Source organism: Tachysurus fulvidraco, chromosome 7, assembly GCF_022655615.1.
Source record: "Tachysurus fulvidraco isolate hzauxx_2018 chromosome 7, HZAU_PFXX_2.0, whole genome shotgun sequence".
In the NCBI taxonomy this organism is placed as follows: Eukaryota; Metazoa; Chordata; class Actinopteri; order Siluriformes; family Bagridae; genus Tachysurus; species Tachysurus fulvidraco.
The window spans coordinates 1,417,771-1,440,218 of NC_062524.1; the positions used below are offsets into that span (position 1 = coordinate 1,417,771).

Sequence of the window (22,448 nt, forward strand, 5' to 3'; positions counted from 1 at the left end):
TCTAAAATGAACTTTCCCCAAAATGATTTTATTTTATAAATAAAGTTTTAATGTTTAAAAAGTCAAGATCTTCTAGAAGTTAGAGTGACCTGCTGATGAGATTTCATTCTAAGAGAAGTCAAATGAAGAGTTGCAGGATGTGGGTGAAAAGTTTGTTTTAAGTTGAACTCTAGAATGCAAATATAGTCATTAGTAAAAACTAGAGGTCTAACAAATATGTGAACGGTTGAAAAATACAATATGTGAAAAGTGCCACATTGAAGGCATCATTGCTGTATTCATTTTACATCTAAATTAGATGCACTGTTGAAACACCGGTGGAACTGGGAGCATTTTAGGTGTGAAGATCTAATTACACTTAAAGGTTAAAGGGTGCACAATGTTTGAAAAATGCTTCAGAAAACTGAGTCGGGCCGACTAAAAACAAACGTGTAGCCAATTAGCAGAAAGATGTGCGTCTTGTCAATACACGGCGGAGAGATTGTCCAGTGAGCGGCGGATACCTGCCATTACCTCTGCCTCGGGTTCTAGGTGTTGAACGTCGTCTTCCGTGTGAAACGGAGCTAAACCTTTCACGGTACAACACACAGTACGACAAAAACACATTTGTATTACCATAGTATTACTCACTGAGTTCATTTACTGATAAAAATATCCCCTTGGCCAGCTGCCCCAGCAGGTTCCGCCATAATACTTTCCTGGGTTACGTATGTATGTGTGGGCGGAGTTATCAAAACAGGGGCCCATTTGGGTTAAGGGCGTGTTTGTTTTGGTGATTTCAAATGTCAACATTGACTTTCAAACATGGTGCACTGCACCTTTAAAATGATGCCTCAGGCTTTGCTAATGAGCTAATTAAGTTTCAACTAATCACGTCCCTTGTCAGAACAATTATTTATTTAAATATTTGCATCAGTAGTGTATTTTTGAAACAAGTTACAGATATATTACATTTCTTTTTTAAGATATATCAAACCCATGTAATATTTTGTTTGCGATGTTTAACTTCTGTTCATAAGACTTTTTGATTTATTTTACAAAAATAATAATAATGCACTTTGCATTGAGTCAGAAATAAAAATGATCTTTTTACTGTTTTAAAAAGAAAGGTTTGCTTATTTCATCTCTAACTTCGTTGCTGCTTCTGATAAACAAGGAATTTGTTACAAAAGTCCAAACGAACCGATTCGTTCACTCGAGAGTTCAAACGAACCGACTCGTTAGGGAATCACTTCAGATGAACCGAGTGTCATGGCCGCTCAGGTGAAGGCTCTGGTGGGCGCTAAGTGGTTAGCTGAAGCGATCAAAAACAAGCGCGTGGGACCGAGTTTGCGGGTTCTGGACGCCTCGTGGTACCTGCCGGCACTAAAACGGAATGCGCGTGAGGAGTTCACGCAGCGTCACGTCCCGGGCGCGTCGTTCTTCGACATAGACGAATGCAGCGACACGTCGTCCCCGTTTGATCACATGCTGCCCAGTGAGGACGAGTTCGCCGAGTACGTGGGGAACCTGGGCGTCGGGAACGACACGCATGTGGTCGTGTACGACTGCAGTGATTTCGGCGCGTTCGCGGCGCCCCGCGTCTGGTGGATGTTCCGCTTCTTCGGTCACCGCACCGTGTCGGTGCTGAACGGCGGCATGAAGAAGTGGCTGCACGACGGCCACCCGGTCACTGACCTGTACTCCACACCGGAGCGCGCGCACTTCACTGCACAGGGGAACGCCGCGTGGGTGAAAACGTACGAAGACGTGTTGCAGAACCTCACCGACCGGAAGTTCCAACTCGTAGACGCGAGAGTAGAGGGACGTTTCCGGGGTCTCGAGCCTGAACCTCGCGAAGGTAAACGTTAGCGTTTTAATAACTGTTAGAGATGCTGCTTTAATCACGGAGCACCTGTTATTAGCTGGAAGAGCAGAGAGATTATCTTTTATATTATCTTTAATAACTATAAAACTCTAAAATTACATCCTGCCATTCATTATCATTCATTATTCTCCTGTAACAAGACACCTCTCTCCATCTCTCTGTCTGTCTGTCTGTCTGTCTGTCCGTCTGTCCGTCTGTCTCCATCTCTCTCTGTCTCTGTCTCTCCATCTTTCTTTCTCTCACTCTGTTTATCTGTCTGTCTCTCTCTCTCTCTGTCTCTGTCTGTCTGTCTCTGTCTGTCTGTCTGTCTGTCTCTCTCTCTTTCTGTCTCTCTCTCAGGCACAGAACCTGGTCACATACCCGGCAGCATCAACATGCCCTTTCCTTCCTTTATGGATTCCTCTGGACAGGAGCGTCCAGTGGAGGAGCTTAGGGAGATGTTCCAAAGTGCAGGCGTCGACCTTCAGAAGCCCTTCTGTGTGACGTGTGGTTCGGGGGTGACGGCCTGCCACATCACGTTTGCAGCACACCTGTGTGGACACCCGAACGTGTACCTGTACGACGGCTCGTGGTCCGAGTGGTTCTATAAGGCAGCGCCAGAGCACATCATCTCCGAAGGGAAAGGCAAACAGCAGTGAGATTAGAAAGCTGGAGCACAAAATGTGAAAGTGCACTTTAAACTAATCCAATCAGTGCCTCATGTATTGTTACTTAACTGTGTTTATAATTCACAGTAAAGAATATAAAGCTTAATGTTACTAATTTTATACCACTACATTTATGTTCTTCAGTATGCAATTAAAAAGCTCACAGATGAGTGCATTACATACAGAAAGGTTTTAATCTGTTGTTGTTTCCAGTTTTAACAACATTTACTTTAAAACATAAGACAACAATTTTCTTAGTATCAGATAACATGAACAGTAATATATTATTAATAGCAACATTAATAGTAATACATTTTAATTTGTTAATTATTTTTGTGTTTTGAGCAAATAAAGAGACAAACTGTATGTACAGATGGTTTAATCTCATATCTAAATGTGTGTATTTAATAAGATAAATATCCCACTATATATCATATGTGAATGTAGTGTATGTGGGAATGAAATGATAAACCAACTGAAGTGACACATCACCTGCTTTATCTTCACTTCTCTGGCACTATATCATTATTAACACACACACATACACACACACACACTCCTGTTTTTTTTTTTATAAACTAAATTATTTATTATCTTGGGGGAAGAGACCAATGTTTAATAGGAAACAAGAATAATACAACCGAAGTTCAGGTTCTAACACTGAAGACACCCTAAAATATTTCCATACAGTGAGTGACATGAGCGTTAGGTCATCGGGATTCTAAGCATGAGTAAAGGTTTGAACAGGAGAGTTTTCCTCAGGATGTGTGTGAACGTGAAGAGTTTGGAGGTTGGTAAGTTTCCCATGACACCGATTCACAGGACGATGAAAACAGAACCTGGACTATTGAGGGTGTAATGAGGCTGGAGTCATGACGCTATGTGACAGAAACCCTGGCAAGATCTTTGTGAACTGGTGTTTTTTTTTTTTGCCTTTCAACCAATAAAAAAACTTTCTGCCAATAGTCCTCCTCTATCCCAGAGTAAACCCTGAGCAGCATTTAGATGATTATTACTGTCCCTTAAGGCAGACAGCAGCACAGGAATTGATGTTGTCACGTCACCTCAGAGTGTTCAGATACCGGACAACTGAGTAAACTAAAATAAAACTGAACCATTTGTCAACTGAAGAAGATGGTAAAGTCCAGTGTGTAGAAACTTCTTGATAATAATATGAGGTGTCGTTAGTTATATTACACCATATATTTATTATTTTCTCGCTTTCTCTCTTTTGACCACAAGATGTCACTAGTGAACACCATGTTGAATAGCTTTGTGTAATTTAATGAACCATTTCACGATGAAGTTGAGAGGAAAAGCTTCATTTCATCATTAATACTACATGGGAAATAATTTAAAGATTTTTTAATGAAAAAACACTTTATAATGTAACTATTTGTTAAGCTAAAAAAAATAACAGTCCCTTTTTATCTTAACATCATTTTATTTACACTGTTTGTGTGTTTTGATGTCCTCCCTTTTAATTACAGGATGTAAAATAACGCTACAATAATTTTAAAAATTAGCCATCGGTCATGTTTAGTGTAAAGTTTATTTTGCTGTAAATAACACATTCATTTACAATCCTTGGCAGGAAAATTAGGCAAATTTTTTAAGTAAAAAAGAATTAAGCTTAAACTTTAACAGCAAATCATGGCATAGAAAATTAGCAAAAATAAAACAAATGCCCTCCTAAGACCTCTTGTGCCACCATTTTCTTGTTTATTTTAGCCTCACTGAACTGTATGGGAAAAGCTAAAAACAAAAGTCTGTGCATCATGGTTCAGTTTATTTATTATGGTTTGAAATGTGAGCACTTCATGGATTTTTTTAAATGGACTTTGATGCACATGTTCCAAAATAACCTTACAGGTGTTGGGCAATTGTAATAAAATATATTGGTTATATAATATATAAGGTAGAGTAGAGAAAGTAGATTGAGTTATAATATATATGTGTATGGATGCAGTCCTCCAAGCTCATGGACAGTATGAATTATTTTTCCACTGCACCAAGACTTTATGTTCTGTACTGTACATTATTTCTGTTAAGTGACAAGACTTTTGTCTAAGCAAAGTCTGACCTTTCTGTCCAAATGAAATAATTAAAAATCAAGGCATGATAAGATTTTATTTTGGTAAAATAAGCTTAATCTAGAGGCATTTGCCTTTCATATAAGCCACTTCTGATTCCAAACCATCACCTAGAAGTCAAGTTATTATTTGTTAGGAACAACAACTTGGATAGGCGACAAGACTTTTGTCAGGGAGTGTGTGTATATATATACAATATATATAAATTAGTAATGTATGATTATATAAAATGATTCTCTATAAATCACGTGATAAGGAGCTTGAATAAGAATACTGTGCTAATTACAGTGTCTTCTTCTTTGTTTTGTGCTTTTTACAATAGACATTGTCTCAAAGCAGCTTTACAGAACATAAACATAGAACAGAAGGTAAACATAAGGAATAATATGAAGAATTAATATAATAAAAATTCAAGATATATATATATATATATATATATATATATATATATATATATATATATATATATATATATATATATAGTTCACAGTATGTATGTATGTATGTATGTATGTATGTATGTATGTATGTATGTATGTATGTATGCATGTATGTATGTATGTATTTATTATGTATATGTATTTATCCCCAATGAGCAAGTCTGAGGTAACTCAGGCAGCAGTGGCAAGGAAAAACTCCCTTAAATTGGTAAAGGAAGAAACCTTGAGAGGAACCAGACTCAAAAGGGAACCTCCTCCTAATTTGGGTGATATGAAAGGGTGTGATTATAAATATACAGTCTGACAATTGTGCATTGATGAGGAGTCTGTTGTCCTGAATCTCTCCTCTTAGAATATCTGATTATTTCTTGAAGCAGAGTCCAACTGGATCTGGTTAATGTCTAGATGTCTCAGGATTCTCACATGGTTGGCCTCATCTCAGTGGAGGTCCAAAATCTTCATAACATGGAGGACAAGTGGAGGTTGTACAATTTCTGGATGCCTTGGGATGGGTGGAGAGAGAGGAATTAGCGTAGCTGCTGTTCATAATATTATCAAGCACTAGATGATAATGTGCATGTATTAGAGTACAAGATTATGGGAAGTATTATGTGTATACCTGACTAAAGAGATAGTTATGAGGGTTTTTAATCTACATTTAAACTGGGAAAGTGTGTCTCAGCCCCGAACACTATCAGGAAGTTTGGGAGCTAAATAAGAAAATGCTCTACCACCTTTAGTAGACTTAGATATTCTGGGAACTACCAGAAGTCCTGAGTTTTGTGATCTCAGAGAGCGTGAAGGATTGTAACGTGTTAGAAGACTAGTTAGATACATGGGAGCTAAACCATTAAGAGCCTTGTACGTAAGTAGCAGCAGTTTGTAATCAGTTCTAAACTTAACAGGTAGCCAGTGTAGAGATGATAACAATGGGGTTATATGGTCATACTTTCTTGTCCTAGTGAGAACTCTGGCAGCTGCATTTTGGTCTAACTGTAACCTATTTATTAAAGATGCAGGACAACCACCTAGTAATGCATTACAATAGTCCAGTCTAGAGGTGATGAACGCATGAACTAGCTTCTCAGCATCAGATACAGACAGGATGTTTCTCAGCTTGGCAATATTTCTAAGGTGGAAGAAGGCTGTGTGTGTAATATGGTGATATGATTTTAAAGACAAGTTACTGTCTAATAAACACCAGGTCTTTCACTGTCAAGCTACTAGTTACTGTACATCCCTCTAAATGGGCGTTAAAGTGTGAGAGTTTCTGTGTACTGGTTTTTGGACCAATAATTCAGAATCAAAATTACAGTTCATCCAATATTTTATCTCTTTAATTGATACACTTTATTAAAAGAAATTAGCTATTTCATCTGGTTTTGATGAGATATATAACTGTGTGTCATCAGCATAACAATGGAAACTAATCACATGTCTTCTAATGATGTTCCCTAATGGATGCATGTATATCGAATAAAGCAGAGATCCTAGAACTGATCCTTGAGGGACCCCATAGTTAACTAATAAACTGGAGGATTCACCATTTAATTCTGCAAAATGGTATCGATCAGACAGGTAGGATCTAAACCAACTTAAAGCCTGTCCATGAATACCTGTGTAATTTTGTAAGCGATCTAGGAGAATGTTTTGATCTATAGTGTCGAATGCAGCACTGTAAAGGTCTGTAATAATAAGCAAACAGATAAATAAATAAGCAAACAGAATCAAAACATAAAGTAACAGCAGAGGGTGCTGTATGGCAACATTTCTCAATATGAGACAAACACAATATCTCAAAGACAGCCATGCACACATACACACACACAATCATACACACACACGTGCCCACACACACTCACATACACACAGACACTCACACGCGCCCACACACACATGCATACACAGATGCACACAATGGTGTTGGGCAAATGTAATAAAATATATTGGTTATATAAGGTATATAAGGCAGAGTAGAGAAAGTAAAGTGAGGGGAAGTAAGGTTGAACAGGTTATATTAGGTGAGATGAAAAAAAAAAAAGCATAGGCTGATTCATCTTCTTCTGCGAATCCACTTTTAACAGCTGCTTGAATGCTCTTTATCTCTTCTGGAGCAGCAGCAGGGAGAATGACGAGCAACTCTTTATCAACCTTCACCAGGATTTACACAGTATTGGCCACCATCTGAAATATGTGCACCAGAAGAGACAGAAGATTCAGTTTCAATTACTGGAAATTAATTACGTTAAACTTATATTAAAATTTCAAATTTATACGTAACAAATGATAAAATATGAAATTCAAAAAGTTATTTTAAGTTGTAAGAAACAGCCAAAGCCAAAAAATGACAAAAATATAATGGATCTCTTCATAAGCAAACTTTATATAAACAGCAAATTAATGTATTAAGCACAATTACAATTGGAATTAGACCAAATATATGAAGCTAACGGGCCTTAAGATCAAGGAGAAAGTGGTTATAGAAGGGGGAAAGTTAAAAATACTAAAGACAATTTTGAGATGAGAATTTTATAAGTATAAATTGTTGGAACATGAAATGTTGCCAGCTATATTACAGGGATCAATTACTAACTCTTTTATCCAACGATCTAAGTGAACATTATACCATAATTTTAATAATTCAATTAAACTGACCTTTGGTAACGCTTCTAGTTTTAATAGGCAAAGATGTCAAGGAAAGAGATTCAATATCTCCTCTATAATTTTGGTTAGTCATGCTAGTAATGTATCTCAATCATCAATCCATTTCAATTAAATGTTCCCTAATAGCAGATGACCCAACTAAAAAAATAATATTTTTTGCTACTTAGTGTCTTCAAAACTTGTATTTAGCATCAGGTTTATTTACATATGAAGAAATGTGAGTTATTTATACAAAGCCTTTATACAGCTCTTTAAATGTAAGAGAAGAAGATGAAGCAGCCTACGCATGAGTGAATGAACAAAAGTCCTTCTCTACAATTATATCCAATAAAGCTCTTAAAATAAAATAAAATAAAATAAAATAAAATAAGTGCATTACACTTTAATTAGCACAGTGTTAGTATTCAGGCTCCTTATCACATGTGATTTATAGAGAATTATTTTACATAATTATACAATACTAATTTCTTAATAATTATAATTTTTAATTGACTGAAAAGTACAATCTTGAATCATATCATTCAGTTTTCCCCCCCACATATATTAAACCCTACATTAACTCACTTTAAGTCATTTATTCTATTTGCATTTACATTACAAATATTATATACACGTCATGTTCTTGTGTATAATTAATGCTCGGTCTTAGCAGCAAACTGACAAGATTGTTTAATGCTTTAAACTGTTATATTAAGTAACTGTTGGATTATTTGCTAATACAAAAACAACATATAATTTTTTTCATTATCTTTGCAGTAAACAAAATACAGAATTCTTACTTATGTGTATTATTAGTTAGTACTCAGTAGTTTCTTATATGATAATTGTTTTAATTAATTCCTCTTTGTTAACAGTACAAACAATAATGCAGCATATTTTTTAAAAAAGGTGGAAAAATACTGTTATATCATGCCATGTTACAATTTTAAAGACTGAACTCTTATAAATGAAGAATAAATGTTGCTTTTTTTGGGTAATTCTGCCTTTTTCACTGCACCAGTCCAAATGCAGAGGAAAAAGATTCTGTTAAGAAATTGTTGACATATTTGTCACCTCACAGCTGAACAATAAATTTACATTCACAACTAATATGTGCTAATTTCTTTGTTTGACCTTCGCCACAATAAACTCAAATAAACTTAATTTCATCCAGTTCCGTCTCCCTTTTTCTGACACTTGCAGTGACACCAGATTTCCCCTTAGGGATTAATAAAGTCCTTCTCTAATAATACTTTGTTGTAACACTTGAACATTTTTCAACATTCATGTGTTAGGTGGAACACCTGAAGCTATCACTGTAAGTCTTGATTCAGTTAATTTTTTGTATTGTTTCTGCATTTTTTCAAAATGTTTAATATTCTAATTTCTCACTTTGTGTTTTATTCTTTATTAATTAAATGTGGGGTCTCAGATTTTTGAGAAATGCTTCAGAAAACCGAGTCGGGCCGAATAATAAACAAAGATCAAAACAAACGTGTAGCCAATGAGGAGAAAGGGGCGTGTCTTGTCAATATGGGTGGAGAGAGTGTTCGGTGCGCGTGTGTGACATTAGCAGAAAGCGGTTTTAACATCGACATGGAGGATAAAAACAAAGAACGAAAGAGAAGAAAGACTTACGATAAGGCAAGAAGTAGGACGTGTTAATATAGGATCAGCTTTCCAGCGCTGGAGAGAACTGAAGGAGCAGGAAGTTGGCCACATATTCACAGGTTGGAGTTTCCCGAGTCAATAACTCCTGAGCTAAACGCTGTTACTATACAAATAACATTTCTTTTCTATCGTAGTAATGTAGAGAGGCAGCTACAACCGCGTTTAGCTCATTAGTTATCGACTCGGGAAACTCCGACCTGTGAATATGTGGCCGACTTTACTTAAGACTAGGGATGTCCCGATCCGATCACGTGATCGAAAATCGGGCACGATCACGTGGTTTCAGACTTGATAGGAAACGGATGTTACCTCCTGATCAGGACTAGGATATATATATATATGTAAATATATTCTCATTATTTTTAACACATCTATATATAGCACAGAGTTAGACCCTTTGACTCCACACAGAAACAGCAGCGCGTGCTGCATGACATCACTTTGTTGCAGAGACGCTATTGGTTAAAAGTGAAACTTACTACTGTGATGACAGTAAGAGTTAGGAGTGCAGTTCCTAAAAGCACATTACTGGCTTTGCAAACACTGTGGCACATTTATTTTTTTATTTGTTTACATGCCTGCCGGGTATTTTAAGTTAGGTGCTATTTGTTTTTATATTAGATTTTTTTTATATTTACTGTTTCACTAAAGTCCAAAAGTGAAGAATTTACGTTATTTATTACTTGATAGTTCAAGCTACCTCACAGAAGTCCTTTGTTTGTTAACAGATGTTGTTGACTGTTAAAATAAAAAAAACAGATTGCCCTAATTAAGACGCCGCGGCGCTTTTTCCTTCTCGATAGGTGAGTAACGTTGGTTTTGCTTTGTTACACAGAACTAATATATGCCTTTGTCCTTTACATGATTATGCTTGTGTGTCATTTTTGCTTGTTTGTTTATCTACAATCGTATTGTTCTTCCCTTCAGCTATGATAAAGACACGTTTCTTTCTGTTAGTCGCCTGGGTTACGTATGTATGTGTGGGCGGAGCTATCGATACAGGGGTGGGACCTGTTTGGGTTAGGGGCGTGTTTGTTTTGGTGATTTAAAATGTCGACCTTGGCTTTCAAAAATCGGAGACTCCACCTTTAAACTAAATGTGACTGGCTCACTGCACAACTGCTCCAATTCTAAATCAGTAGATATCTTTAATGTTGTAAGAGTTCAATTCAATTAAATTTATTTCCAATTTATACGAATAACGATTTTAACAATGGACATTGTCTATAAACATAAAACCAAAAGTTAATATAAAAGTTAATATAATAAAAAAATTCAAGATCATTATTGGATATATTGCTGTGTTTGTATTTATCCCCAATGAACAAGCCTGAGGTGACTCATGTGACGGTGGTGAGGAAAAACTCTGTGGTACGGTAAAGGAAGAAACCTTGAGAGGAACCAGACTCAAAAGGGAACTTTCTCCTAATTTGGGTGATATTAAAGGGTGTGATTATAAATATACAGTCTGACAATTGTGCATTGATGTCTGTTGTCCTCAGTCTCTCCTCTTAGAATATCTGATTATTTATTGAAGTAGAGTCCAACTAGATGTCTCAGGATTCTCACATGGTTGGCCTCATCTCAGTGGAGGTCCAAAATCTTCATAACATGGAGGACAAGTGGAGCTTGTACAATTTCTGGATGCCTTGGGATGGGTGGAGAGAGAGGAATTAGCGTAGCTGCTGTTCATAATATTATCAAGCACTAGATGATAATGTGCATGTATTAGAGTACAAGATTATGGGAAGTATTATGTGTATACCTGACTAAAGAGATAGTTATGAGGGTTTTTAATCTACATTTAAACTGGGAAAGTGTGTCTCAGCCCCGAACACTATCAGGAAGTTTGGGAGCTAAATAAGAAAACGCTCTACCACCTTTAGTAGACTTATATATTGTGGGAACTACCAGAAGTCCTGAGTTTTGTGATCTCAGAGAGCGTGAAGGATTGTAACGTGTTAGAAGACTAGTTAGATACATGGGAGCTAAACCATTAAGAGCCTTGTACGTAAGTAGCAGCAGTTTGTAATCAGTTCTAAACTTAACAGGTAGCCAGTGTAGAGATGATAAAATTGGGGTTATATGGTCATACGTTCTTGTCCTAGTGAGAACTCTGGCAGCTGCATTCTGTAACCTATTTATTAAAGATGCAGGACAACCACCTAGTAATGCATTACAATGGTCCAGTCTAGAGGTGATGAATGCATGAACTAGCTTCTCAGCATCAGATACAGACAGGATGCTTCTCAGCTTGGTGATATTTCTAAGGTGGTGATATTTCTAAGAAGGCCGTGTTTGTAGTATGGGCGATATATTTTTAAAGACAAGTTACTGTCTAATAAACACCAGGTCTTTCACTGTCAAGCTACTAGTAACAGTACATCCCTCTAAATGGGCGTTGAAGTGTGAGAGTTTCTGTTTACTGGTTTTTGGACCAATAAGTCAGAATCAAAATTACAGTTCATCCAATATTTTATCTCTTTAATTGATACACTTTATTAAAAGAAATTAGCTATTTCATCTTGTTTTGATGAAATATATAACTGTGTATCCTCAGCATAACAGTGGAAACTAATCCCATGTCTTCTAATGATGTTCCCTAATGAAAACATGTATATTGAGAAAAGCAGAGGTCCTAGTACTGATCCTTGAGGGACCCCATAATTAACTGGTAATAAACTGGAGGATTCACCATTTAATTCTACAAAATGGTATCGGTCTGACAGGTAGGATCTAAACCAACTTAAAGCCTGTCCATGAATACCTGTGTAATTCTGTAAGCGATCTAGGAGAATGTTTTGATTTATAGTGTCGAATGCAGCACTAAGGTCAAGTAGAACTAATAGTGACGTGCAGTCTTGGTCTGAAGCTAAGAACAAGTCGTTTGTAACTTTAACAAGTGCAGTTTCTGTGCTATGATGGGGACTGAAACCTGAATGAAACTCTTCAAATATATTGTTCTCCTGTAAGAAGGAGCTCAGTTGAACAGACACAACCTTTTCAAGTATTTCGCAAATTATTATTCCTTTCTTTGCTTTTCGGAGCATTGTGTTCATGCAGAGATAAATTTATACATTTCTAAATGAATAAATTACATCCTAATAATACATTTCTGTTAAGCTACTTTGAGACAATGTGTGTTTATAAAAGTGTTATACAAATAAACTGAACTGAATTTAGTTGAATTAATGACATAACAAAGCAGCCAGTGAGATAAGAAACATTGTTCATGTATCTGAGTGACAGATGATGTGTATAATATAGTTTACTGAATATTTAAAAGCAGACTTGTGTATTTATGGACCTGTTTGAGCTCCAAAGCCATGGACAATGAATATACAGTATCAGACAGAAGTGATTACACTTCTCACATTTTTTGTAAATATTTAATTATATCTTTTTGTGACAACACTGAGGAAATTAGACTTTACTACCAGTGGTGTAGTCCTCAAAAAAAAAGTGGTACAGTATACAACTACCCCCACCCACCTCTTAAACCCCCTGTTCCCTGCCACGCTGACAAAACAAGAAAAGCAAAAACAACACACAGAAGTCAATGTTTGCATTTACATGACAAACAGAACTGCTGACACTTTTATCCAAAGAAACTCAAAGTGCATTTCATTTACATACATTTTATCAGTATCTGTATTTCCTGGGAATCGAACCCACAACCTTTACGATTGAACATAATGCTCTACCATAATGTACTCATACACTTATATAAAAATTGTTTATCATTCAATTATGCATAGTTTGTTCAGTTACATTATGTTCCAAACATTTTTTCTATCTATTGTAACATGTACTGTGGAAAAGTGGCATAAGTTTGATTTTTCTGATGAATCATCTATTGAACTGCACCCCAATCATTGCAAGTACTGCAGAAGACCTATTGGAACCTGCATGGACCCAAGATTCATACAGAAAACAGTCAGTCTGTGTGTATGTATGGAAAAAAAAAGTAAGTCGCTCTGGATAAGGGCATCTGCTAAATGCTGTAAATGTAAATGTAAGTAAATGACTTTTATCATTTTAGAAATCACTTTTATCACTTAAGAAAGCTACTGAGTACTAAGTAATACACATGAGTAAGAAATCTTTATTTTTTTGTTAACGGCAAAGCTAATGGAAAAAGTTATACGTTATATTGTGGTATTAGAGAATAGTTTGAAGTGCAGAATAAATTTGTCACTTTGCTGTTAAGACAGAGCATTAATACATACACATATATTAACATACACAAGGATATTACATGTGTATTATATTTGTAATATAAATGTAATTAGAAAAGGCAAGTTAATTAAAAGTGACAAAAATGAATGATATGATGCTCACATGATATTTATTATCACGTGACAAGAAGCTTGAATATGAACACTGTGCTAATTACAGTGTAAGGCACTTGCTTTATACTTTAGGAGCTTTATTGGGTATAATTGTAAAGAAGAACTTTTGTTTATTCACTCAGGCGTAGGCTTCTTCATCTTCTTCTGTGAATCCACTTTGAACAGCTTCTTGAATGCTCTTTATCTCATCTGGAGCAGCAGCAGGGAGAATGGTGAGCAACTCTTTATCAACCTTCTCCAGTCTGGCAAGACACTTCTTTTCAAACTCCTTCTTGTTCTTTTGGACAAGGACTAAGATGGCTTTCTGAGCCCCATCACAGGTGTTCCGTAACTGATCAACCTCCAACAGAAACTCTGGCTTTTCCTTGTCCATGACCATCAGTTTTCCCAGAGAGCTGACACGATCCATGATGTGCTTGGTGGACACCTCAGTGTAGGTTGTAGAGATCATGTTGACAAGGCTGGCGATGTTAGTGGCTTGAAAGGCTTGATTGTAGAGCAGATCTTTGGAGAAGAGCTTTGCGTTGTAGGAAAGCGCCTGTGTCTTCTCAGATGTGGATACAAAATCTTTAAGGGTTCTGGTCAGACTGGTTTTCACGATGTTGGACACCATCTGAAAGAAGCGCACCATCTTCTCCCACTGCTCCTTCACTCTCCCCATGGCATCCATGCCCTTAACCAACATTTGTATAGTGGTGTTAAAGTCTGTCTCTTTGAACTCACACCTCCTCATGGTGATCAGGATGTCAGTCAGCTCCTTTTGGTTCTTCTCCATGTTCTCTACACTCTTCTCATAACTCTCTCTGGTCTTGTCCAGTTGAGCGTGGCTCTGCTCTATGAGGAACCTGGCATTATCTGATGCCCTTTGTGAAGCTTTCACCTTCCCAGTGTTACTTTCTTCTTTATACATCATTGGTGATTTTGGAGTCAGAGCAGGAGACTTTGTGACAGATTTACTTTTGCTGTCAAAACTGCGAGCTAATTTATTCAGGTTTCTGATCAGTTTAATCAACTCATTTGTTTTGGCTTCTTCCCATTCCCTTTCTGGTGTATACTTTGCTAGTTCTTCACAGATCTCGATGCCTTTGGTGCAGATGTTTTGAGCTTCCTCTTTTGCTGTGCAGTTTGAAATTTCTTTTAAATTTTCCCCGATTCGTTTGAACTGATCTGCCTGAAAATTTGTCTTTGTAGTTTTGTGTTTTTGATCATACAAATCTTTCCAGTTAATTGTGTTTTCAATCACAAACTCTTGAATTTTCTCTGTGCATTTCAGGATTTCTGCAGATTTACTATAAATAGTAATTTCATCAAAGCTATCAGCTTGAGATTCTGGACTTTTAGACACTTTTTTTTTAGGATCATTCTGTGTTTCACTTTTAGAAAAAATGGATGTTACTCCATTAATAAGAGTTGTGATGCCCTCACATATGCCATTTACCAAATCCATTGCTATCATGTCCCATCCACTGGGCAGTGAAGCCATTGCTTCGCTGTAAGTTTTATGGGCTTCGTTCAGCTGTTTTTCCATGTCTTTCAGTGCTTTCTCTGAGCGTTTAGCAGCTTCTTCTGATGACTGTTTCCTCAGCTTGGATTCCTCCAGTTTGAGCTTGATTTCCTCCAGCTCCTCTCCATAAAAGTGCTGAGCATTTACGCATGCTTCCAGCAGTTCTTGGATAATGTTGATGACATCAGTGAACCGTTTTTCTGTTGAAATTGCCAGCTGAAGACAGTCATCTGCAACAACACGGATGTTCTCCAACTGTTCAGGGAGGTGAGCTTCAACAACCTCATCACTGCCTTGGAACAGGATCTTCACAGCCATCTTCATGTAATCAGGAACTGCCATGGTGTAAAGTCTAATCTGATCCATGTTCTTATGGGCCTCGTTGAAAGCCCACCAGCCTGAGTTACACACCTGCATGAGGCAGGCACGAAATGACTCTGGGTATCTGATGAACTTGTAGCCATCTTTAGGTGGGTTCTTGTTGATGGAGAAATCTGTTTTGGAGGAGATGAAGACCAGCTCTCCCAGGATGGCTATGGAGAGAGGAGCAGGAGTCAGATACTCCTCCCAGTTGGCATACGGCTGCATCACAAGCTTGGTTTGGTTCCTCATCTCTTCAGCTGTGGTGAGGCTTTGAGTTTTCTTTGCAATTTGTGAATCCATGGCTTCTTTTTTCCTACTAAAAACAAAAAGAAAAAAATTTTAAAAATTCTAAAATTAGGGGGGTCACGGTGGCTTAGTGGTTAGCATGTTCGCCTCACACCTCCAGGGTCGGGGGTTCGATTCCCGCCTCCGCCTTGTGTGTGTGGAGTTTGCATGTTCTCCCCGTGCCTCGGGGGTTTCCTCCGGGTATTCTGGTTTCCTCCCCCGGTCCAAAGACATACATGGTAGGTTGATTGGCATCTCTGGAAAATTGTCCATAGTGTGTGAGTGTGTGAGTGAATGAGGGTGTGTGTGTGCCCTGTGATGGGTTGGCACTCCGTCCAGGGTGTATCTTGCCTCGATGCCCGATGACGCCTGAGATCCGAGAAGTTCGGATAAGTGGTAGATAATGAATTAATGAATTAATTAATTGTTATTAAATCATCTTTTTTTAGCATACCTATATTCTGTAATAAATTCCTAACTGTATAAAAAGGAGAAAATGTGTTCAGTAAGCAAGAAATAATAAGACAAAACTTTAAAAGTAATTGTTGAGAACAGATCCTTCCTACCTGGATATGCTGAAAGTCTTCAGTGAAGGTGTGGAGGTTCTCTGTCTGCTCTGTGATCCAAGTGGTGCACTGCCTCAAGACTAAAAGCCCCTGTGTATTTATAATGTGTAATCTGCCCTCCCCTTTTCACCCACCCACCTCTGATACACTTATAAAAGAAGTTCATCTTATAAATCTCACATAATAAGTGACTGTGGTGATCCAGAAGAGAAAGTACAGCAACAGAGTTAAACTTTCTCACTCTAATTACAGAATTATCTTCAGGAGACCCTGTGACAAGGTAATCATGTTTCAGGCTTTATAGGTGCTGGATTCTTTTATTTACTGTGTTTAAATAACTTACTTTTAACGTTTATGTAATAACTTGAGGTTTCATTCAAACTTGTAGAACATAAATATAAAATTATTATGAAAAATAGGATGAAATGTAGAAGAAAAACAGAACAATCTCATGTTTAAGACTCACAAAATAGTATTTTAGTATGAAAGTTATTTTATAATTTATTTATTATCCTTTTGATCTATAGAGGATTTTTATTAATAAAATCATTCTGTAACAGATAACAGATGACTAGAGACACTGAAGGAGATTTTTATGATGATCTCATGATCAGGTTTGAGTTTTTCCCCTTTAACATGTTTACTTCCTGTTTCAGAGTAAGATGAATCAGCTTTCATCATTTGAGTGAGTTTAATTCCAGAATTCACAGAAATAATTCATAACAATTTATTCACTTTTAAAAGGAATTGCATAAGAAAGATTAAACCAAAACAAAAATGAATCCAATATTTTTTAAGGCTTTTTGATTTTCTGTGTTGAAATGTTTTGTTTGTCTCTACAGAGTTGTTCTGAAGAACACAGCTGAAGCTGTTCTCATACCACTGAAAGGTGGGGTCTCCTCCCTGAATGAAGTCTATAAGGCTCTTATTGAGGCAGATGTAGATCCTGTAACTGGGAAATGCTCCAACTACGACTACATCAGACAGCAGATAGAACAGGCTCATCAGCTCCTGAAGCAGTCAGAACAGCAAGCCAGTTCAGGGTTAAAGAGTCTTGATGAAAACTTAGAGAGACTGATACAAGAAGAGGGGAAACTCAAGCAGGAGATAAACTACACAATACTAACCTTAGACAACTTTAGAAAAGAGAAGGAATCAAATGAAAATTTACTCAGAGTATCTCAGGGAGCTCTGGAAGAGACAAAGAGAAAACTGAATTCAGCAATAAACACACTTCAGGCTCAGGAGAAAAGGAAACGTGATGCTGAAATTATCACAGGTGTTGGGGCAGGACTGTTAGTTATACCAATCATTGGATGGATTGCAGGTAAGAATTACAGCATACAGATAAAAATAATGACATCTGAACTGTTTCATCATCATAACCTTCATGTGAGTGTCTGTTCTGACTCTGTAGTTTGTTTCTTCAGGTTCTGCCATGATTATTAGTGGTGCAGTTGAACTGGATCAAGCAAACAAATCTGTCCAAGTGGCTCAAGAGGAGGTGAGAAAGTCTGAGAATGAAGTGAGAAACTATGAAATGAAAGTATATCACTACGTGTCTAAGATTTCCCAGACCGAATATGAGATCAGTCAGAAAAATGTCCAGCTAAATCAGACACGTGAAGGAATCGAGAAGGTGAAGAAGCAGAGTCAGTCTGTAGCTGAGTTCCAGGGGAAAGTGAGAGGAGCTGTCAATCTTCTGGGTGTCCTCAGAGGGAGAGTCAGTGTGGCTGAAGGTCTGACTCGCAGATCCATCCTACAGGAGCCTGTGATGAAGGTGATGGAGGATGTGATGAAGTCCATAGAGCAGATCACAGGGAATGAGCTCCTCTATCGCAATGACCTGCCAAGACTCATCAATCAGATGAAGGAGAACAACCAACGTCTGGCAGCCATCTGTGCCTAAGAGAACAGCTCAATATCACAATAACATGCTGTTTCATTTGTTTTGAACAGAGTTACACAGAAAAATAAATATTCTGTAGCACTTCAGAGTTTTGTTCAGAGTAAATACAGTAAAAGGATGTTGTAGTAAAGTTTGTTAAATGAAACAATGTGTGAGCTAGAAGAGAAATAAACCATGTGACAAGGTAATCATGCTGTCTGCTACTTTTCTGAGTGCTGTATTTATTTTTACTGTGATTAATTATCTAATAACTTGAGCGCTTTCATTCAAAATGGTAAAATATAAAAATAAAATGATCATGAGAAATATAATGTAATAAAGAAGATAAACAAAAAACCTTGTAAAGGCTCATAAAAAAAAAAAAAGTGCTTTAGTGTCAAGTACTGAATTTGTTTTTATTTATTATCCTTTTGATCTATAGAGGACTTTTTGTTAATTTTTAACTATCATTTAATTTAATAGAGGATTTTTAATGAGGATTGAGATTTTCCCCTAGAACATTTTCTGTTTCAGAGTAAGATGATTCAGCTAATATTATATTCCAGAATTCACAGAGAAATAATTAATAACGAAATAATTCATAATGAGATCGAAGATGTCTGATAATAATGAGATGAGATGTCTGAACAATTGTGGCTGTATGACAGATGAGATTAGAGTTAACATTAATGAACTCTAATACAAATACTAATGCAATGCCACTACCTGGATCTGTTTAGTGATACAAACATCCATATTCACAGGTAAACCTGAAGTGGGTGTAGCATATACTAAAAGTTTGTTTAATTATATCTAAAACCTACCACTGTGCCACTTGAAACACTGGGAAAACCCTCAGATCCTACTGACATCAGAAGAATATGATATAAGTCTCTTCTCCAAATTGTTGCCACAAAGATGGAAGCACACAGTTGCCTAGAATGGCTTTGTATTTTGTAGCATTAATTTGTTCCTTCACTGGATCTAAGAGGCACAAACAGTATTCTAGTATGACAATGTTGGAACCTCCTGACCTCCTCATACTACACTGGTGCCTGAACTCATGAATACTATTGCTGCTAAAATGGGAAAATCCACACAGTCACATTCCAAAATCTAGTGGAATGCTGTTCCATATGTGTGCAGGTTGTTAGAAGAGTGATATATATATATATATATATATATATATATATATATATATATATATATATATATATATATATATATGATGGAAAGGTGTGCCAATACTTTTGTCCATATAAAATCAGCAAAAACATTCATGGAAGAATGTCAATAGCTGTAGTGGTTGTGTAGGAAAAGCTCCTCTTTCTGAGAAATTTGAACCAAAAGAAAATTTTGCCTTAGTATTCCTCCAGAAGAGCTGGAGGAAGTGTCTGGGGAGAGGGAAGTCTGGGCATTCCTGCTTAGACTGCTGCCCCCGCAACCCGGCCCCGGATAAGCGGTAGAAGATGGATGGATGGATGGATATTTCTTACCAGATCTGTATTTAGCTTTTCCCTTACAGATCACTGAGGCTAAAATAAACAAGAAAATGGTGGCACAAGAGGTCTTAGGAGGGCATTTGTTTTATTCTTGCAATTTTTTGTCCCATGATTTGTTTTAAGCTTTAGGCTTAATACTTTTTTACTTAATACTCTTTTCCCCCAAGGATTGCAGATGAATGTGTTTTTTTTTACACCAAAATCAACTCTACACTAAACATGACTGATGGCTAATTTTTAAAACTATTGTAGCATTATTTTTTAATTCATTATAAGTAAAAAAGGAGGACATCGAAACACGGTGTAAATAAAAGGATGATAAGATAAAAAGGGATAAAGCACTGCAGAAAAATATGCTGAACCGCAGTGGTATCTTGAACTTGGAAACAGTAATATCAGAAGACTGTTATTTTTTAGCTTAACAAACAGTTACATTATAAAGTTTTTTTTCATTAAAAAAAACTCCTGCTTATGTTTAAACTATTTCCCATGTAGTATTGATGATGAAATGAAACTTTTACTCTCAACTTTATCATGAAATGGTTCATTACATTACACAAAGCTCTTCAACATGGTGTTCACTAGTGACATCTTGTGGTCAAAAGAGAGAAAACGAGAAAATAATAAATACATGGTGTAATATAACTAACGACACCTCGTATTATTATCAAGAAGTTTCTACACACTGGACTTTACCATCTTCTTCAGTTGACAGATGGTCCAGTTTTATTTTAGTTTACTCAGTTGTCAGGTATCTGAACACTCTGAGGTGACGTGACAACATCAAGTCCTGTGCTGCTGTCTGCCTTAAGGGACAGTAATAATCATCTAAATGCTGCTCAGGGTTTACTCAGGGATAGAGGAGGACTATTGGCAGAAAGTGGGTATGTTGAAAGGCAAAAAAAACCCACCAGTTCACAAAGATCTTGCCAGGGTTTCTGTCACATAGTGTCATGACTCCAGCCTCATTACACCCTCAATAGCCCAGGTTCTGTTTTTGTCATCGTGTGAATCGGTGTAATGAGAAACTTACCAACCTCCAAACTCTTCACCTTCACACACATCCTGAGGAAAACTCTCCTGTTCAAACCTTTACTCATGCTTAGAATCCTGATGATCTAACGCTCATGTCACTCACTGTATGGAAATATTTTAGGGTGTCTTCAGTGTTAGAACCTGAACTTTAACCTCTTCGGTTGTTTTATTCTTGTTTCCTATTAAACATTGGTCTCTTCCCCAAGATAATAAATCATTTTGTTTATAAAAAAACAGGTGTGTGTGTGTGTGTGTGTGTGTGTGTGTGTGTGTGTGTGTGTGTGTGTGTGTGTGTGTGTGTTAATAATGATATAGTGCCAGAGAAGTGAAGATAAAGCAGGTGATGTGTCACTTCAGTTGGTTGATCATTTCATTCCCACATACACTACATTCACATATGATATATAGTGGGATATTTATATTATTAAATACACACATTTAGATATGAGATTAAACCGTCTGTACATACAGTTTATCTCTTTATTTGCTCAAACACAAAAAGAATTAATTATCAAATTAAAATGTATTACTATTAATGTTACTATTAATAATATATTACTGTTCTTGTTATCTTATACTAAGAAAATTGTTGTCTTATGTTTTAAAGTAAATGTTGTTAAAACTGGAAACAACAACAGATTAAAACCTTTCCATATGTAATGCACTCGTCTTTGAGCTTTTTAATTGCATACTGAAGAACATAAATGTAGTGGTGTAAAATTAGTAACATTAAGCTTTATATTCTTTACTGTGAATTATAAACACAGTTAAGTAACAATACACGAGGCACTGATTGGATTAGTTTAAAGTGCACTTTCACATTTTGTGCTCCAGCTTTCTAATCTCACTGCTGTTTGCCTTTCCCTTCGGAGATGATGTGCTCTGGCGCTGCCTTATAGAACCACTCGGACCACGAGCCGTCGTACAGGTACACGTTCGGGTGTCCACACAGGTGTGCTGCAAACGTGATGTGGCAGGCCGTCACCCCCGAACCACACGTCACACAGAAGGGCTTCTGAAGGAGAGACAGCGAGAGACAGAGAGACAGAGACAGACAGAGAGAGAGAGAGAGAAAGAGAGACAGACAGACAGACAGACAAACAGAGAAAGAGAGAGAGAGAGAGCGAGAGACAGCGAGAGACATACAGATGGACAGAGAGAGAGAGAAAGAAACATAAAGAAATATACAGAGAGAGAGAGAGACAGACAGACAGACAGAGTGAGAGAGAGAGGTGTCATGTTACAGAACAATTTTGAATGATAATGAATGACAGGATGTAATTTGAGATGTTTATAGTTATTAATATAAAGATAATCTCTCTGCTCTTCCAGCTAATAACAGGTGCTCCGTGATTAAAGCCGCATCTCTAACAGTTATTAAACCGCTAATGTTTACCTTCGCGGGGTTCAGGCTCGAAACCCCGGAAACGTCCCTCTACTCTCGCGTCTACGAGTTGGAACTTCCGGTCGGTGAGGTTCTGCAACACGTCTTCGTACGTTTTCACCCACGCTGCGTTCTTCTGTGTCCTGAAGTGCGCGCGCTCCGTCGTGCAGCCACTTCTTCATGCCGCCGTTCAGCACCGACACGGAGC

The 22,448-nt window shown here is 37.1% G+C and overlaps 3 protein-coding genes across 7 annotated transcripts; 2 read left to right on the forward strand and 1 right to left on the reverse strand.

The window, feature by feature from the left end:
• The first annotated feature begins 1,215 nt into the window (after positions 1-1,215).
• Positions 1,216-2,886, forward strand: mpst (mercaptopyruvate sulfurtransferase). Its single transcript, XM_027142476.2, has 2 exons — positions 1,216-1,840; positions 2,207-2,886. Exons 1-2 carry the CDS (start codon positions 1,252-1,254, stop codon positions 2,503-2,505), a joined length of 888 nt encoding a protein of 295 aa, XP_026998277.1. The 5' UTR covers positions 1,216-1,251; the 3' UTR covers positions 2,506-2,886.
• Positions 2,887-6,970: 4,084 nt separating this feature from the next.
• On the reverse strand, positions 6,971-16,500 carry LOC113640114. Of its 4 annotated transcripts, XM_047816477.1 has the most exons (3): positions 16,432-16,500; positions 13,946-15,896; positions 6,971-7,231 (listed from the first exon to the last, which is right to left on the reverse strand). In XM_047816477.1, exons 2-3 carry the CDS (start codon positions 15,878-15,880, stop codon positions 7,211-7,213), a joined length of 1,956 nt encoding a protein of 651 aa, XP_047672433.1. In that variant the 5' UTR covers positions 15,881-15,896; positions 16,432-16,500; the 3' UTR covers positions 6,971-7,210. The 4 variants fall into 4 exon arrangements, with proteins under 4 accessions (XP_047672433.1, XP_026998280.1, XP_026998279.1 ...); XM_027142479.2 differs by lacking the exon at positions 6,971-7,231 and having other exon boundaries at positions 12,620-15,893; positions 16,432-16,487; XM_027142478.2 differs by lacking the exons at positions 6,971-7,231; positions 16,432-16,500 and adding an exon at positions 15,981-16,029 and having other exon boundaries at positions 12,620-15,896.
• Positions 16,501-16,579: 79 nt separating this feature from the next.
• Positions 16,580-18,528, forward strand: LOC113640129 (centrosomal protein of 112 kDa-like). Of its 2 annotated transcripts, none has more exons than XM_047816485.1 (4): positions 16,580-16,711; positions 17,088-17,116; positions 17,274-17,758; positions 17,862-18,528. In XM_047816485.1, the coding sequence occupies exons 2-4, from the start codon at positions 17,094-17,096 to the stop codon at positions 18,338-18,340; spliced, it is 987 nt and encodes a 328-aa protein (XP_047672441.1). In that variant the 5' UTR covers positions 16,580-16,711; positions 17,088-17,093; the 3' UTR covers positions 18,341-18,528. The 2 variants fall into 2 exon arrangements, with proteins under 2 accessions (XP_047672441.1, XP_047672440.1); XM_047816484.1 differs by lacking the exon at positions 17,088-17,116 and adding an exon at positions 16,992-17,045 and having other exon boundaries at positions 16,625-16,711.
• The last annotated feature ends 3,920 nt before the right edge of the window (positions 18,529-22,448 follow it).